The sequence below is a fragment of the Cyclopterus lumpus genome, chromosome 17, assembly GCF_009769545.1.
Source record: "Cyclopterus lumpus isolate fCycLum1 chromosome 17, fCycLum1.pri, whole genome shotgun sequence".
Lineage (NCBI taxonomy): Eukaryota > Metazoa > Chordata > Actinopteri > Perciformes > Cyclopteridae > Cyclopterus > Cyclopterus lumpus.
In genome coordinates, this window is record NC_046982.1 from 486,570 (window position 1) to 506,618 (window position 20,049).

General features: G+C 34.0%; 1 protein-coding gene across 1 annotated transcript in view; it reads right to left on the minus strand.

Moving 5' to 3' along the window:
- cahz (carbonic anhydrase) overlaps nucleotides 1-18,906 on the minus strand; it is a 40,418-nt gene extending 21,512 nt beyond the window's left edge. The window contains exons 1-2 of the mRNA XM_034555220.1: nucleotides 18,608-18,906; nucleotides 16,685-16,882 (exon numbers count right to left, since the gene is read on the minus strand). Of these exons, the coding sequence (XP_034411111.1) occupies nucleotides 16,685-16,882; nucleotides 18,608-18,641 (232 nt within the window). The 5' untranslated portion in view covers nucleotides 18,642-18,906. The remainder of the gene's footprint in view (nucleotides 1-16,684; nucleotides 16,883-18,607) is intronic.
- Nucleotides 18,907-20,049: the final 1,143 nt, after the last annotated feature.

Sequence of the window (20,049 nt, forward strand, 5' to 3'; positions counted from 1 at the left end):
TGTCATACTGTAATACTGTAACACTGTAATACTGTAATACTGCAACACTGTAATACTGTCATACTGTAATACTGTCATACTGTAATACTGTCATACTGTCATCTTGTAATACTGTCATACTGTAACACTGTATTACTGTAACACTGTATTACTGTAATACTGTAATACTGTTATACTGTCATACTGTCATACTGTCATACTGTCATACTGTAACACTGTCATACTGTAACACTGTACTACTGTAATACTGTAATACTGTCATACTGTAATACTGTAACACTGTCATACTGTAACACTAACACTGTAATACTGTCATACTCTAATACTGTCATACTGTAATACTGTAACACTGTAATACTGTAACACTGTCATACTGTAATACTGTAACACTGTAATACTGTCATACTGTCATACTGTAATACTGTAACACCGTAATACTGTAACACTGTAATACTGTAACAATGTAATACTGTCATACTGTAATACTGTAACACTGTAATACTGTAATACTGTAACACTGTTATACTGTCATACTGTAATACTGTAATACTGTAACACTGTCATACTGTAACACTGTAACACTGTACTACTGTCATACTCTAATACTGTCATACTGTAATAATGTAACACTGTAATACTGTCATACTGTAATACTGTAATACTGTAACACTGTAATACTGTCATACTGTAATACTTTAATACTGTAACACTGTCATACTGTAACACTGTAATACTGTAATACTGCAACACTGTAATACTGTCATACTGTAATACTTTAATACTGTAACACTGTCATACTGTAACACTGTAATACTGTAATACTGCAACACTGTAATACTGTCATACTGTAATACTGTCATACTGTCATATTGTAATACTGTCATACTGTCATACTGTAATACTGCAACACTGTAATACTGTCATACTGTAATACTGTAACACTGTAATACTGTCATACTGTAATACTGTCATACTGTAATACTGTAATACTGTCATACTGTAACACTGTAATACTGTAATACTGTAATACTGTAATACTGTCATACTCTAATACTGTAATACTGTAACACTGTAATACTGTAATACTGTAATACTGTCATAAGGTAATACTGTAATACTGTCATACTGTAATACTGTCATACTGTCATACTGTAACACTGTAATACTGTAACACTGTCATACTGTAATACTGTAACACTCTAATACTGTCATACTGTCATACTTTAATACTGTAACAACGTAATACTGTAACACTGTAATACTGTAACATTGTAATACTGTCATACTGTAATACTGTAACACTGTAATACTGTAATACTGTAACACTGTTATACTGTCATACTGCCATACTGTCATACTGTAATACTGTAATACTGTCATACTGTCATACTGTAATACTGTAATACTGTAATATTGTCATACTGTCATACTGTAATACTGTCATACTGTAATACTGTAACACTGTAATACTGTAACACTGTTATACTGTCATACTTTAATACTACAACACTGTAATACTGTCATACTGTAATACTGTAATACTGTAACACTGTATTACTGTAATACTGTAATACTGTTATACTGTCATACTGTCATACTGTAACACTGTCATACTGTAACACTGTACTACTGTAATACTGTAATACTGTCATTCTGTAATACTGTAACACTGTCATACTGTAACACTGTAACACTGTAATACTGTCATACTCTAATACTGTCATACTGTAATACTGTAACACTGTCATACTGTCATACTGCAACACTGTAATACTGTCATACTGTAATACTGTCATACTGTAATACTGTAACACTGTATTACTGTAATACTGTAATACTGTTATACTGTCATACTGTCATACTGTAACACTGTCATACTGTAACACTGTACTACTGTAATACTGTAATACTGTCATTCTGTAATACTGTAACACTGTCATACTGTAACACTGTAACACTGTAATACTGTCATACTCTAATTCTGTCATACTGTAATACTGTAACACTGTCATACTGTCATACTGCAACACTGTAATACTGTCATACTGTAATACTGTCATACTGTCATACTGTAATACTGCATCACTGTAACACTGTCATACTGTAACACTGTAACACTGTAATACTGTCATACTCTAATACTGTCATACTGTAATACTGTAACACTGTCATACTGTCATACTGCAACACTGTAATACTGTCATACTGTAATACTGTCATACTGTCATACTGTAATACTGCATCACTGTAATACTGTCATACTGTAATACTGTCATACTGTAATACTGTAACACTGTAATACTGTCATACTGTAACACTGTAACACTGTAATACTGTAACACTGTCATATTGTAATACTGTAACACTGTAATACTGTCATACTGTCATACTGTAATACTGTAACACCGTAATACTGTAACACTGTAATACTGTAACAATGTAATACTGTCATACTGTCATACTGTAATACTGTAACACTGTAATACTGTAATACTGTAACACTGTTATACTGTCATACTGTCATACTGTAATACTGTCATACTGTAATACTGTAATACTGTCATACTGTCATACTGTAATACTGTAATACTGTAATACTGTCATACTGTCATACTGTAATACTGTCATACTGTAATACTCTAACACTGCAATACTGTAATACTGTAACACTTTTATACTGTCATACTGTAATACTACAACACTGTAATACTGTCATACTGTAATACTGTAATACTGTAACACTGTATTACTGTAATACTGTAATACTGTTATACTGTCATACTGTCATACTGTAACACTGTCATACTGTAACACTGTACTACTGTAATACTGTCATACTGTAATACTGTAACACTGTCATACTGTAACACTGTAACACTGTAATACTGTCATACTCTAATACTGTCATACTTTATTACTGTAACACTGTAATACTGTCATACTGTCATACTGTAATACTGTAACACCGTAATACTGTAACACTGTAATACTGTAACAATGTAATACTGTCATACTGTAACACTGTAATACTGTAATACTGCAACACTGTAATACTGTCATACTGTAATACTGTCATACTGTAATACTGTCATACTGTCATCTTGTAATACTGTCATACTGTAACACTGTATTACTGTAACACTGTATTACTGTAATACTGTAATACTGTTATACTGTCATACTGTCATCTTGTAATACTGTCATACTGTAACACTGTATTACTGTAACACTGTATTACTGTAATACTGTAATACTGTTATACTGTCATACTGTCATACTGTAACACTGTCATACTGTAACACTGTTATACTGTCATACTGTCATACTGTAACACTGTCATACTGTAACACTGTACTACTGTAATACTGTAATACTGTCATACTGTAATACTGTAACACTGTCATACTGTAACACTGTAACACTGTAACACTAACACTGTAATACTGTCATACTCTAATACTGTCATACTGTAATACTGTAACACTGTAATACTGTAACACTGTCATACTGTAATACTGTAACACTGTAATACTGTCATACTGTCATACTGTAATACTGTAACACCGTAATACTGTAACACTGTAATACTGTAACAATGTAATACTGTCATACTGTAATACTGTAACACTGTAATACTGTAATACTGTAACACTGTTATACTGTCATACTGTAATACTGTAATACTGTAACACTGTCATACTGTAACACTGTAACACTGTACTACTGTCATACTCTAATACTGTCATACTGTAATAATGTAACACTGTAATACTGTCATACTGTAATACTGTAATACTGTAACACTGTAATACTGTCATACTGTAATACTTTAATACTGTAACACTGTCATACTGTAACACTGTAATACTGTAATACTGCAACACTGTAATACTGTCATACTGTAATACTGTCATACTGTCATATTGTAATACTGTCATACTGTCATACTGTAATACTGCAACACTGTAATACTGTCATACTGTAATACTGTAACACTGTAATACTGTCATACTGTAATACTGTCATACTGTAATACTGTAATACTGTCATACTGTAACACTGTAATACTGTAATACTGTAATACTGTCATACTCTAATACTGTAATACTGTAACACTGTAATACTGTAATACTGTAATACTGTCATAAGGTAATACTGTAATACTGTCATACTGTCATACTGTCATACTGTCATACTGTAACACTGTAACAACGTAATACTGTAACACTGTAATACTGTAATACTGCAACACTGTAATACTGTCATACTGTAATACTGTCATACTGTCATACTGTAATACTGTCATACTGTCATACTGTAATACTGCAACACTGTAATACTGTCATACTGTAATACTGTAACAACGTAATACTGTAACACTGTAATACTGTAACATTGTAATACTGTCATACTGTAATACTGTAACACTGTAATACTGTAATACTGTAACACTGTTATACTGTCATACTGCCATACTGTCATACTGTAATACTGTAATACTGTCATACTGTCATACTGTAATACTGTAATACTGTAATATTGTCATACTGTCATACTGTAATACTGTCATACTGTAATACTGTAACACTGTAATACTGTAACACTGTTATACTGTCATACTTTAATACTACAACACTGTAATACTGTCATACTGTAATACTGTAATACTGTAACACTGTATTACTGTAATACTGTAATACTGTTATACTGTCATACTGTCATACTGTAACACTGTCATACTGTAACACTGTACTACTGTAATACTGTAATACTGTCATTCTGTAATACTGTAACACTGTCATACTGTAACACTGTAACACTGTAATACTGTCATACTCTAATACTGTCATACTGTAATACTGTAACACTGTCATACTGTCATACTGCAACACTGTAATACTGTCATACTGTAATACTGTCATACTGTCATACTGTAATACTGCATCACTGTAATACTGTCATACTGTAATACTGTCATACTGTAATACTGTAACACTGTAATACTGTCATACTGTAACACTGTAATACTGTCATACTGTAATACTGTCATACTGTAACACTGTAATACTGTCATACTGTAATACTGTCATACTGTAGAACTGTAATACTGTCATACTCTAATACTGTAATACTGTAATACTGTCATACTCTTATACTGTCATACTGTAATACTGTAACACTGTCATACTGTATTCCTGTAACACTGTAATACTGTAATACTGCAACACTGTAATACTGTCATACTGTAATACTGTCATACTGTCATCTTGTAATACTGTCATACTGTAACACTGTATTACTGTAACACTGTATTACTGTAATACTGTAATACTGTTATACTGTCATACTGTCATACTGTAACACTGTCATACTGTAACACTGTACTACTGTAATACTGTAATACTGTCATACTGTAATACTGTAACACTGTCATACTGTAACACTGTAACACTAACACTGTAATACTGTCATACTCTAATACTGTCATACTGTAATACTGTAATACTGTAACACTGTAATACTGTAACACTGTCATACTGTAATACTGTAACACTGTAATACTGTCATACTGTCATACTGTAATACTGTAACACCGTAATACTGTAACACTGTAATACTGTAACAATGTAATACTGTCATACTGTAATACTGTAACACTGTAATACTGTAATACTGTAACACTGTTATACTGTCATACTGTAATACTGTAATACTGTAATACTGTCATACTGTCATACTGTAATACTGTAACACTGTAATACTGTAATACTGTAACACTGTTATACTGTCATACTGTAATACTACAACACTGTAATACTGTCATACTGTAATACTGTAATACTGTAACACTGTATTACTGTAATACTGTAATACTGTCATACTGTCATACTGTAACACTGTCATACTGTAACACTGTACTACTGTAATACTGTCATACTGTAATACTGTAACACTGTCATACTGTAACACTGTAACACTGTAATACTGTCATACTCTAATACTGTCATACTCTAATACTGTCATACTGTAATACTGTAACACTGTAATACTGTCATACTCTCATACTGTAATACTGTAACACTGTAATACTGTCATACTGTAACACTGTAATACTGTAATACTGCAACACTGTAATACTGTCATACTGTAATACTGTCATACTGTCATACTGTAATACTGCATCACTGTAATACTGTCATACCGTAATACTGTCATACTGTAATACTGTAACACTGTAATACTGTCATACTGTAACACTGTAATACTGTCATACTGTCATACTGTCATACTGTAACACTGTAATACTGTCATACTGTAAAACTGTAACACTGTAATACTGTCATACTCTAATACTGTAATACTGTCATACTGTCATACTCTCATAGTGGAATACTGTAATACTGTCATACTGTAATACTGTAACACTGTCATACTGTAATACTGTAACACTGTAATACTGTAATACTGTCATACTGTCATACTGTAATACTGTCATAATGTAACACTGTATTACTGTAATACTGTTATACTGTCATACTGTAACACTGTCATACTGTAACACTGTTCTACTGTAATACTGTAATACTGTCATACTGTAATACTGTAACACTGTCATACTGTAACACTGTAACACTGTACTACTGTCATACTCTAATACTGTCATACTGTAATAATGTAACACTGTAATACTGTCATACTGTAATACTGTAATACTGTAACACTGTAATACTGTCATACTGTAATACTGTAATACTGTAACACTGTCATACTGTAACACTGTAATACTGTAATACTGCAACACTGTAATACTGTCATACTGTAATACTGTCATACTGTCATACTGTAATACTGTCATACTGTCATACGGTAATACTGCAACACTGTAATACTGTCATACTGTAATACTGTAACACTGTAATACTGTCATACTGTAATACTGTCATACTGTAATACTGTAATACTGTCATACTGTAACACTGTAATACTGTAATACTGTAATACTGTCATACTCTAATACTGTAATACTGTAACACTGTAATACTGTAATACTGTAATACTGTCATAAGGTAATACTGTAATACTGTCATACTGTAATACTGTCATACTGTCATACTGTAACACTGTAATACTGTAACACTGTCATACTGTAATACTGTAACACTGTACTACTGTTATACTGTCATACTGTCATACTGTAACACTGTCATACTGTAACACTGTACTACTGTAATACTGTAATACTGTCATTCTGTAATACTGTAACACTGTCATACTGTAACACTGTAACACTGTAATACTGTCATACTCTAATACTGTCATACTGTAATACTGTAACACTGTCATACTGTCATACTGCAACACTGTAATACTGTCATACTGTAATACTGTCATACTGTCATACTGTAATACTGCATCACTGTAATACTGTCATACTGTAATACTGTCATACTGTAATACTGTAACACTGTAATACTGTCCTACTGTAACACTGTAATACTGTCATACTGTAATACTGTCATACTGTAACACTGTAATACTGTCATACTGTAATACTGTCATACTGTAGAACTGTAATACTGTCATACTCTAATACTGTAATACTGTAATACTGTAATACTGTCATACTCTTATACTGTCATACTGTAATACTGTAACACTGTCATACTGTATTACTGTAACACTGTAATACTGTAATACTGCAACACTGTAATACTGTCATACTGTAATACTGTCATACTGTCATCTTGTAATACTGTCATACTGTAACACTGTATTACTGTAACACTGTATTACTGTAATACTGTAATACTGTTATACTGTCATACTGTCATACTGTCATACTGTAACACTGTCATACTGTAACACTGTACTACTGTAATACTGTAATACTGTCATACTGTAATACTGTAACACTGTCATACTGTAACACTGTAACACTAACACTGTAATACTGTCATACTCTAATACTGTCATACTGTAATACTGTAACACTGTAATACTGTAACACTGTCATACTGTAATACTGTAACACTGTAATACTGTCATACTGTCATACTGTAATACTGTAATACCGTAATACTGTAACACTGTAATACTGTAACAATGTAATACTGTCATACTGTAATACTGTAACACTGTAATACTGTAATACTGTAACACTGTTATACTGTCATACTGTAATACTGTAATACTGTAATACTGTAATACTGTCATACTGTCATACTGTAATACTGTAACACTGTAATACTGTAATACTGTAACACTGTTATACTGTCATACTGTAATACTACAACACTGTAATACTGTCATACTGTAATACTGTAATACTGTAACACTGTATTACTGTAATACTGTAATACTGTTATACTGTCATACTGTCATACTGTAACACTGTCATACTGTAACACTGTACTACTGTAATACTGTCATACTGTAATACTGTAACACTGTCATACTGTAACACTGTAACACTGTAATACTGTCATACTCTAATACTGTCATACTCTAATACTGTCATACTGTAATACTGTAACACTGTAATACTGTCATACTCTCATACTGTAATACTGTAACACTGTAATACTGTCATACTGTAACACTGTAATACTGTAATACTGCAACACTGTAATACTGTCATACTGTAATACTGTCATACTGTCATACTGTAATACTGCATCACTGTAATACTGTCATACCGTAATACTGTCATACTGTAATACTGTAACACTGTAATACTGTCATACTGTAACACTGTAATACTGTCATACTGTCATACCGTAATACTGTCATACTGTAATACTGTAACACTGTAATACTGTCATACTGTAACACTGTAATACTGTCATACTGTCATACTGTCATACTGTAACACTGTAATACTGTCATACTGTAAAACTGTAACACTGTAATACTGTCATACTCTAATACTGTAATACTGTCATACTGTCATACTCTCATAGTGTAATACTGTAATACTGTCATACTGTCATACTGTAATACTGTAACACTGTCATACTGTAATACTGTAACACTGTAATACTGTAATACTGTCATACTGTCATACTGTAATACTGTCATACTGTAACACTGTATTACTGTAATACTGTTATACTGTCATACTGTCATACTGTAACACTGTCATACTGTAACACTGTTCTACTGTAATACTGTCATACTGTAATACTGTAACACTGTCATACTGTAACACTGTAACACTGTACTACTGTCATACTCTAATACTGTCATACTGTAATAATGTAACACTGTAATACTGTCATACTGTAATACTGTAATACTGTAACACTGTAATACTGTCATACTGTAATACTGTAATACTGTAACACTGTCATACTGTAACACTGTAATACTGTAATACTGCAACACTGTAATACTGTCATACTGTAATACTGTCATACTGTCATACTGTAATACTGTCATACTGTCATACTGTAATACTGCAACACTGTAATACTGTCATACTGTAATACTGTAACACTGTAATACTGTCATACTGTAATACTGTCATACTGTAATACTGTCATACTGTAATACTGTAATACTGTCATACTGTAACACTGTAATACTGTAATACTGTCATACTCTAATACTGTAATACTGTAACACTGTAATACTGTAATACTGTAATACTGTCATAAGGTAATACTGTAATACTGTCATACTGTAATACTGTCATACTGTCATACTGTAACACTGTAATACTGTAACACTGTCATACTGTAATACTGTAACACTGTAATACTGTCATACTGTAATACTGTAACAACGTAATACTGTAACACTGTAATACTGTAACATTGTAATACTGTCATACTGTAATACTGTAACACTGTAATACTGTAATACTGTAACACTGTTATACTGTCATACTGCCATACTGTCATACTGTAATACTGTCATACTGTCATACTGTAATACTGTAATACTGTAATATTGTCATACTGTCATACTGTAATACTGTCATACTGTAATACTGTAACACTGTAATACTGTAACACTGTTATACTGTCATACTGTAATACTACAACACTGTAATACTGTCATACTGTAATACTGTAATACTGTAACACTGTATTACTGTAATACTGTTATACTGTCATACTGTCATACTGTAACACTGTCATACTGTAACACTGTACTACTGTAATACTGTAATACTGTCATTCTGTAATACTGTAACACTGTCATACTGTAACACTGTAACACTGTAATACTGTCATACTCTAATACTGTCATACTGTAATACTGTAACACTGTCATACTGTCATACTGTAACACTGTAATACTGTAATACTGCAACACTGTCATACTGTCATACTGTAATACTGTCATACTGTCATACTGTAATACTGTCATACTGTCATACTGTAATACTGCATCACTGTAATACTGTCATACTGTAATACTGTCATACTGTAATACTGTAACACTGTAATACTGTCATACTCTAATACTGTAATACTGTAACACTGTAATACTGTAATACTGTAATACTGTAACACTGTAATACTGTAACACTGTAATACTGTCATACTGTAATACTGTCATAAGGTAATACTGTAATACTGTCATACTGTAATACTGCAACACTGTAATACTGTAATACTGTCATACTGTAATACTGTTATACTGTCATACTGTCATACTGTAACACTGTCATACTGTAACACTGTACTACTGTAATACTGTCATACTGTCATACTGTCATACTGTAATACTGTAACACTGTCATACTGTAACACTGTAACACTGTAATACTGTCATACTCTAATACTGTCATACTGTAATACTGTAACACTGTAATACTCTCATACTGTAATACTGTAACACTGTCATACTATCATACTGTAACACTGTAATACTGTAATACTGCAACACTGTAATACTGTCATACTGTAATACTGTCATACTGTAATAATGTCATACTGTCATACTGTAATACTGTAACACTGTCATACTGTCATACTGTAACACTGTCATACTGTAACACTGTTCTACTGTAATACTGCAACACTGTAATACTGTCATACTGTAATACTGTCATACTGTCATACTGTAATACTGTCATACTGTCATACTGTAATACTGCAACACTGTAATACTGTAATACTGTAATACTGTAACACTGTAATACTGTCATACTGTAATACTGTAATACTGTCATACTGTAATACTGTAATACTGTCATACTGTAACACTGTAATACTGTAATACTGTAATACTGTAATACTGTCATACTCTAATACTGTAATACTGTAACACTGTAATACTGTAATACTGTAATACTGTCATAAGGTAATACTGTAATACTGTCATACTGTAATACTGTCATACTGTCATACTGTAACACTGTAATACTGTAACACTGTCATACTGTAATACTGTAACACTGTAATACTGTCATACTGTCATACTGTAATACTGTAACAACGTAATACTGTAACACTGTAATACTGTATTATTGTAATACTGTCATACTGTAATACTGTAACACTGTAATACTGTAATACTGTAACACTGTTATACTGTCATACTGCCATACTGTCATACTGTAATACTGTCATACTGTCATACTGTAATACTGTAATACTGTAATATTGTCATACTGTCATACTGTAATACTGTCATACTGTAATACTGTAACACTGTAATACTGTAACACTGTTATACTGTCATACTGTAATACTACAACACTGTAATACTGTCATACTGTAATACTGTAATACTGTAACACTGTATTACTGTAATACTGTAATACTGTTATACTGTCATACTGTCATACTGTAACACTGTCATACTGTAACACTGTACTACTGTAATACTGTAATACTGTCATTCTGTAATACTGTAACACTGTCATACTGTAACACTGTAACACTGTAATACTGTCATACTCTAATACTGTCATACTGTAATACTGTAACACTGTCATACTGTCATACTGTAACACTGTAATACTGTAATACTGCAACACTGTCATACTGTCATACTGTAATACTGTCATACTGTCATACTGTAATACTGTCATACTGTCATACTGTAATACTGCATCACTGTAATACTGTCATACTGTAATACTGTCATACTGTAATACTGTAACACTGTAATACTGTCATACTCTAATACTGTAATACTGTAACACTGTAATACTGTAATACTGTAATACTGTAACACTGTAATACTGTAACACTGTAATACTGTCATACTGTAATACTGTCATAAGGTAATACTGTAATACTGTCATACTGTAATACTGCAACACTGTAATACTGTCATACTGTAATACTGTTATACTGTCATACTGTAACACTGTCATACTGTAACACTGTACTACTGTAATACTGTAATACTGTCATACTGTAATACTGTAACACTGTCATACTGTAACACTGTAACACTGTAATACTGTCATACTCTAATACTGTCATACTGTAATACTGTAACACTGTAATACTCTCATACTGTAATACTGTAACACTGTCATACTATCATACTGTAACACTGTAATACTGTAATACTGCAACACTGTAATACTGTCATACTGTAACACTGTCATACTGTAATAATGTCATACTGTCATACTGTAATACTGCAACACTGTAATACTGTCATACTGTAATACTGTCATACTGTAATACTGTAACACTGTAACACTGTAATACTGTCATACTGTAACACTGTAATACTGTCATACTGTAATACTGTCATACTGTAACACTGTAATACTGTAATACTGTCATAATGTAAAACTGTAACACTGTAATACTGTCATACTCTAATACTGTAATACTGTAATACTGTCATACTGTCATACTCTCATAGTGTAATACTGTAATACTGTCATACTGTCATACTGTCATACTGTAATACTGTAACACTGTCATACTGTAATACTGTAACACTGTAATACTGTAATACTGCAACACTGTAATACTGTCATACTGTAATACTGTCATACTGTCATACTGTAAAACTGTCATACTGTAACACTGTATTACTGTAACACTGTATTACTGTAATACTGTAATACTGTTATACTGTCATACTGTCATACTGTTATACTGTCATACTGTCATACTGTAACACAGTCATACTGTAACACTGTACTACTGTAATACTGTAACACTGTCATACTGTAACACTGTAACACTGTAATACTGTCATACTCTAATACTGTTATACTGTAATAATGTAACACTGTAATACTGTCATACTTTCATACTGTAACACTGTCATACTGTAACACTGTAATACTGTAATACTGCAACACTGTAATACTGTCATACTGTAATACTTTCATACTGTAATACTGCAACACTGTAATACTGTCATACTGTAATACTGTAACACTGTAATACTGTCATACTGTAATACTGTCATATTGTAATACTGTAATACTGTCATACTGTAACACTGTAAAACTGTAATACTGTAACACTGTAATACTGTAATACTGTAATACTGTCATAAGGTAATACTGTAATACTGTCATACTGTCATACTGTAATACTGTCATACTGTAACACTGTAATACTGTAACACTGTCATACTGTAATACTGTAACACTGTAATACTGTCATACTGTCATACTGTAATACTGTAACACCGTAATACTGTAACACTGTAATACTGTAACACTGTAATACTGTCATACTGTAATACTGTAACACTGTAATACTGTAATACTGTAACACTGTTATACTGTCATACTGTCATACTGTCATACTGTAATACTGTAATACTGTAATACTGTCATACTGTAATACTGTAATACTGTAATACTGTAATACTGTCATACTGTAATACTGTCATATTGTAATACTGTAATACTGTCATACTGTAACACTGTAAAACTGTAATACTGTAATACTGTAACACTGTAATACTGTAATACTGTAATACTGTCATAAGGTAATACTGTCATAAGGTAATACTGTAATACTGTCATACTGTCATACTGTAATACTGTCATACTGTAACACTGTAATACTGTAATACTGTAACACTGTAATACTGTAATACTGTAATACTGTGATACTGTAATACTGTAATACTGTCATACTGTAACACTGTAATACTGTAACACTGTAATACTGTAACACTGTCATACTGTAATACTGTAACACTGTTATACTGTCATACTGTCATACTGTCATACTGTAATACTGTAATACTGTAATACTGTAATACTGTCATACTGTAATACTGTCATACTGTAATACTGTAATACTGTAACACTGTAATACTGTAATAATGTAACACTGTTATACTGTCATACTGTAATACTACAACACTGTAATACTGTCATACTGTAATACTGTAATACTGTAACACTGTATTACTGTAATACTGTAATACTGTCATACTGTAACACTGTCATACTCTAACACTGTACTACTGTAATACTGTAACACTGTCATACTGTAATACTGTAACACTGTCATACTGTAACACTGTAATACTGTCATACTCTAATACTGTCATACTGTAATACTGTCATACTGTAACACTGTCATACTGTAACACTGTAACACTGTAATACTGTCATACTTTAATAATGTCATACTGTAATAATGTAACACTGTCATACTGTCATACTGTAACACCGTAATACTGTAACACTATAATACTGTAACACTGTAATACTGTCATACTGTAATACTGTAACACTGTAATACTGTAATACTGTAACACTGTTATACTGTCATACTGTCATACTGTCATACTGTCATACTGTAATACTGTAATACTGTCATACTGTAATACTGTAATACTGTAATACTGTCATACTGTAATACTGTCATATTGTAATACTGTAATACTGTCATACTGTAACACTGTAAAACTGTAATACTGTAATACTGTAACACTGTAATACTGTAATACTGTCATAAGGTAATACTGTAATACTGTCATACTGTAATACTGTCATACTGTCATACTGTAACACTGTCATACTGTAATACTGTAACAATGTAATACTGTCATACTGTCATACTGTAATACTGTAACACCGTAATACTGTAACACTGTAATACTGTAACACTGTAATACTGTAACACTGTCATACTGTAATACTGTAACACTGTTATACTGTCATACTGTAATACTGTAATACTGTCATACTGTAATACTGTAATATTGTAACACTGTAATACTGTAATAATGTAACACTGTTATACTGTCATACTGTAATACTACAACACTGTAATACTGTCATACTGTAATACTGTAATACTGTAACACTGTATTACTGTAATACTGTAATACTGTCATACTGTAACACTGTCATACTGTAACACTGTACTACTGTAATACTGTAACACTGTCATACTGTAATACTGTAACACTGTCATACTGTAACACTGTAATACTGTCATACTCTAATACTGTCATACTGTAATACTGTCATACTGTAACACTGTCATACTGTAACACTGTAACACTGTAATACTGTCATACTCTAATAATGTCATACTGTAATAATGTAACACTGTCATACTGTCATACTGTAACACTGTAATACTGTAATACTGCAACACTGTAATACTGTCATACTGTAATACTGTCATACTGTCATACTGTAATACTGCATCACTGTAATACTGTCATACTGTAATACTGTCATACTGTAATACTGTAACACTGTAATACTGTCATACTGTAACACTGTAATACTGTCATACTGTAATACTGTCATACTGTCATACTGTAACAATGTAATACTGTAATACTGTAACACTGTAATACTGTCATACTCTACTACTGTAATACTGTAACACTGTAATACTGTAATACTGTCATAAGGTAATACTGTCATACTGTAATACTGTCATACTGTAATACTGTCATACTGTCATACTGTAATACTGTAACACTGTAATACTGTAATACTGTCATACTGTAATACTGTAACACTGTAATACTGTCATACTGTAATACTGTAACACTGTAATACTGTCATACTGTAATACTGTCATACTGTAATCATACTGTAATACTGTCATACTGTCATACTGTAATACTGTAACACCGTAATACTGTAACACTGTAATACTGTAACACTGTAATACTGTAATACTGTCATACTGTAATACTGTCATACTGTAATACTGTCATACTGTAATACTGTAACACTGTAATACTGTCATACTGTAACACTGTAATACTGTAATACTGTCATACTGTAACACTGTAATACTGTAATACTGTAACACTGTAACACTGTAATACTGTCATACTGTAATACTGTCATACTCTAATACTGTAATACTGTAATACTGTAATACTGTAACACTGTAATACTGTCATACTCTAATACTGTAATACTGTAATACTGTAATACCAATGGCTGGGAAAGTCAATAGTTTACCTGTCCATCCAACGTTTCAGTTTATGCTTTCCTTTCAGATCAGCATTGACATAATATCTTTTAAACAGGCTTAGAAATAGTATTTGATTTCAATTCTAACCACATTTATTTTAATTTTAGGGGGTATTATTTAAATGTTATCAAGATCTTCCTCATTTCTGCTTTTTGGTTCATTTCGTGAAAAAATGAAAAATGAAATAAGGTAAATATATGTTGAAATGAGGTAATTACATATACGATGTATATATATATATATATATATATATATAACACCAGGAGCTGAGCTGTGCTTACTGGAGCTGTCGGTGTCGTCCTCATAGTCCACCTGGAAGGAGTGCCCGTTGTTCAGAATGCCCTTAGCGTTGGAGGGGTCGTACTTGATTTTCAGAGGCTTCAGAGTGGGGTCAAAGTTGATCTCCTTAGGTAAAATGTTGATGGGAGACTGTCTGGGCCCATTAGCTATCGGGCAATCTTCTCCCCATTTGTCAGGTCCTGCAAATACATATTCCAATATAAAATATGAAATAAGTACATGTTAGTAGCAAGGGCTTTGTCATATTCTTGGATGTTCCATGTGGAGCACTTTTACGGCAGCCTCTTAGAAGTTTGCCTGTAGATTTAAGACAAAGAAATAATTCTCCTTTCATCCACCTTCGGCTGCTTCATCAGCTTCATCAACTTCACCAGCTTCACCAGCTTCATCAGCTTCATGAGCTTCATCAGCTTCATGAGCTTCATCAGCTTCATGAGCTTCAAGAGCTTCATCAACTTCACCAGCTTCATCAGCTTCATGAGCTTCATGAGCTTCATGAGCTTCACCAACTTCACCAACTTCACCAACTTCATGAGCTTCACCAACTTCACCAACTTCACCAACTTCATGAGCTTCATCAACTTCACCAGCTTCATCAGCTTCATCAGCTTCATCAGCTTCAAGAGCTTCATCAACTTCACCAACTTCACCAACTTCATGAGCTTCATCAACTTCACCAGCTTCATCAGCTTCATCAGCTTCATCAGCTTCAAGAGCTTCATCAACTTCACCAACTTCACCAACTTCATGAGCTTCATTAACTTCATCAACTTTATGAGCTTCATCAACACCACCAACTTCATCAACTTCATGAGCTTCATCAACACCACCAACTTCATCAACTTCATCAACTTCATGAGCTTCATCAACACCACCAACTTCACCAACTTCATCAACTTCATCAACTTCATCAACTTCACCAACTTCATCAACTTCATCAACTTCATCAACTTCATGAGCTTCATCAACACCACCAACTTCATCAACTTCACCAACTTCATCAACTTCATCAACTTCATCAACTTCATGAGCTTCATCAACACCACCAACTTCATCAACACCACCAACTTCATCAACTTCATCAACTTCATGAGCTTCATCAACACCACCAACTTCACCAACTTCATCAACTTCATCAACTTCACCAACTTCATCAACTTCATCAACTTCACCAACTTCATCAACTTCACCAACTTCATCAACTTCATGAGCTTCATCAACACCACCAACTTCACCAACTTCATCAACTTCATCAACTTCACCAACTTCATCAACTTCACCAGCTTCACCAGGTGCAGAAACAAGTATTCAGATCCTTCATGTTACCACACTTACAAAAAATGATATTTAAAAACTCCTTCTCAAGTTTACTACAGCAGTGTGATATTCAGATCCTTTACTCAAATAAAAGCAGCCATTGTGCATTTAAAAGTACAAATATATAATATTTTACTTTAAATATTAAGTATTCAATTGGCAGAATGGGTTATTTCAGCATGATTTTGAATTATTACTACTGCAGTACAATTTAGGCAAACTATGTGAGTAAATCATGAACATACGTACAGTAAATATAACCACTGATTCTAATAAAGCAACAGAAGTACGAATATAATTAATAGCTATATGTGCAGACCCTTTACATGATAGCTCAATACAATATTTTCATTAATGTCTGTGTCATGTTAATTCTACGTGAGCACGTATTAAAAGTTGAGTTTCACATAGCTTTACTACTGTCAGATGGACTGATCGTGACCTACAGTCATATTAATTATTCATGTCGTTCCCTGCTTTTTGAGGGCAACTTGCTGACCGCAGCATTTACTGTCTGCACTCGCGCGACACTGACAACCTGTTACATGTCAAAGCTGCCCGTCCGGTGCACGCGGACAGATCCTCACCGTTAGTCGGTCCGTATCCCCATGCGTGAGACATGGCTGCTCCTGAAGACACGAAACAAAGAGGGATCCCGGGTCAGGTCGGAAGGAGGCTGATGATGATGATTGTGATGATGATGGTGATGATGGTGATCTGGTGACAGACACTCGGCTTTATATACGCAGGCTCACACCGGGTGGGTTTGGCTTGTCGTGCCTCCAGCGGGCCGGTCAATCAGGAGAACGGGGCAGGCAGCCAGAGACACGATGGAGGCGTCCTCGTCTCCTCTCCTCTCCTCTCGTCTCGTCTCGTCTCGTCTCCTCTCCTCTCCTCTCCTCTCCTCTCCTCTCGTCTCGTCTCGTCTCCTCTCCTCTCCTCTCCTCTCCTCTCCTCTCCTCTCCTCTCCTCTCCTCTCCTCTCCTCTCCTCTCCTCTCCTCTCCTCTCGTCTCGTCTCGTCTCCTCTCGTCTCCTCTCCTCTCCTCTCCTCTCCTCTCCCTTCTCCTCTCCTCTCCCTTCTCCTCTCCTCTCCCTTCTCCTCTCCTCTCCCTTCTCCTCTCCTCTCCCTTCTCCTCTCCTCTCCCTTCTCCTCTCCTCTCCCTTTGTTTCGGAATATTCGGAGGCGGATTGTTGGAGAGATGTGTTTTCTTTTATGTTCTCATCCCCGAGTGTGTCCGCTCCCGGGCAGAGATGGACGCGCACCCATCCTCCAACGCCCGGCTCGCCGCGCGGCTCTCAGCTGTTCCGGGACCAGCCGGTTCATCGTTTGGAGAGCGCCGCGTGAGGATTTCAGTGCAATATCCTGAGGTCGACATTTGTCTTTGTACCTCTTGCCAGCCGTCTTCGACCCCGGTTATCCTCACGGTGCAGCTCTGTGGAGGCGGACCGCGGCACGGGATGTGCTGCCTGCGGCTCTGAGCAGGGCCGGGCGCAGAGGTTTTGGGGTCTGATGGAGAACACAGCCCCCACTCCTACTCCCGAACCATTTCGTTGATTATTATTCATATTCATTCACATTCATTCATCCTGCAAATAATAATAAAAATAGGTACAACCTTATAGATTCGATGATAGGTTAGATTAGATATGTACTTTATTCATCCCCACAGGGTAATTTCTGTGAAGCATCAGCAAACAAGTTTACAATCAATACAATAATATATACAATACAATAAAATGAAATAGCAGTGCAGGACATATTCCATTTAAGGATTTAAATAATAAAGGAAATGAAAATGTAAATACACATGCTGGCCCTATGTTACTTAACGGTTTAGCATTTAAAAAGCATGTCAATTGTCATGAAATGCAGATTGTAGTCCCATTTGGCTACATAACAACACACAAAAACACACAACAACAACAATATTGTGTGCAAGAGTAAAATTCCCACATCTGGTCTCATGCCAGACTTGAGCTCCACAGCACCCCTTCTCACCAACACCCTTCAATTCAATTCAATTCAGT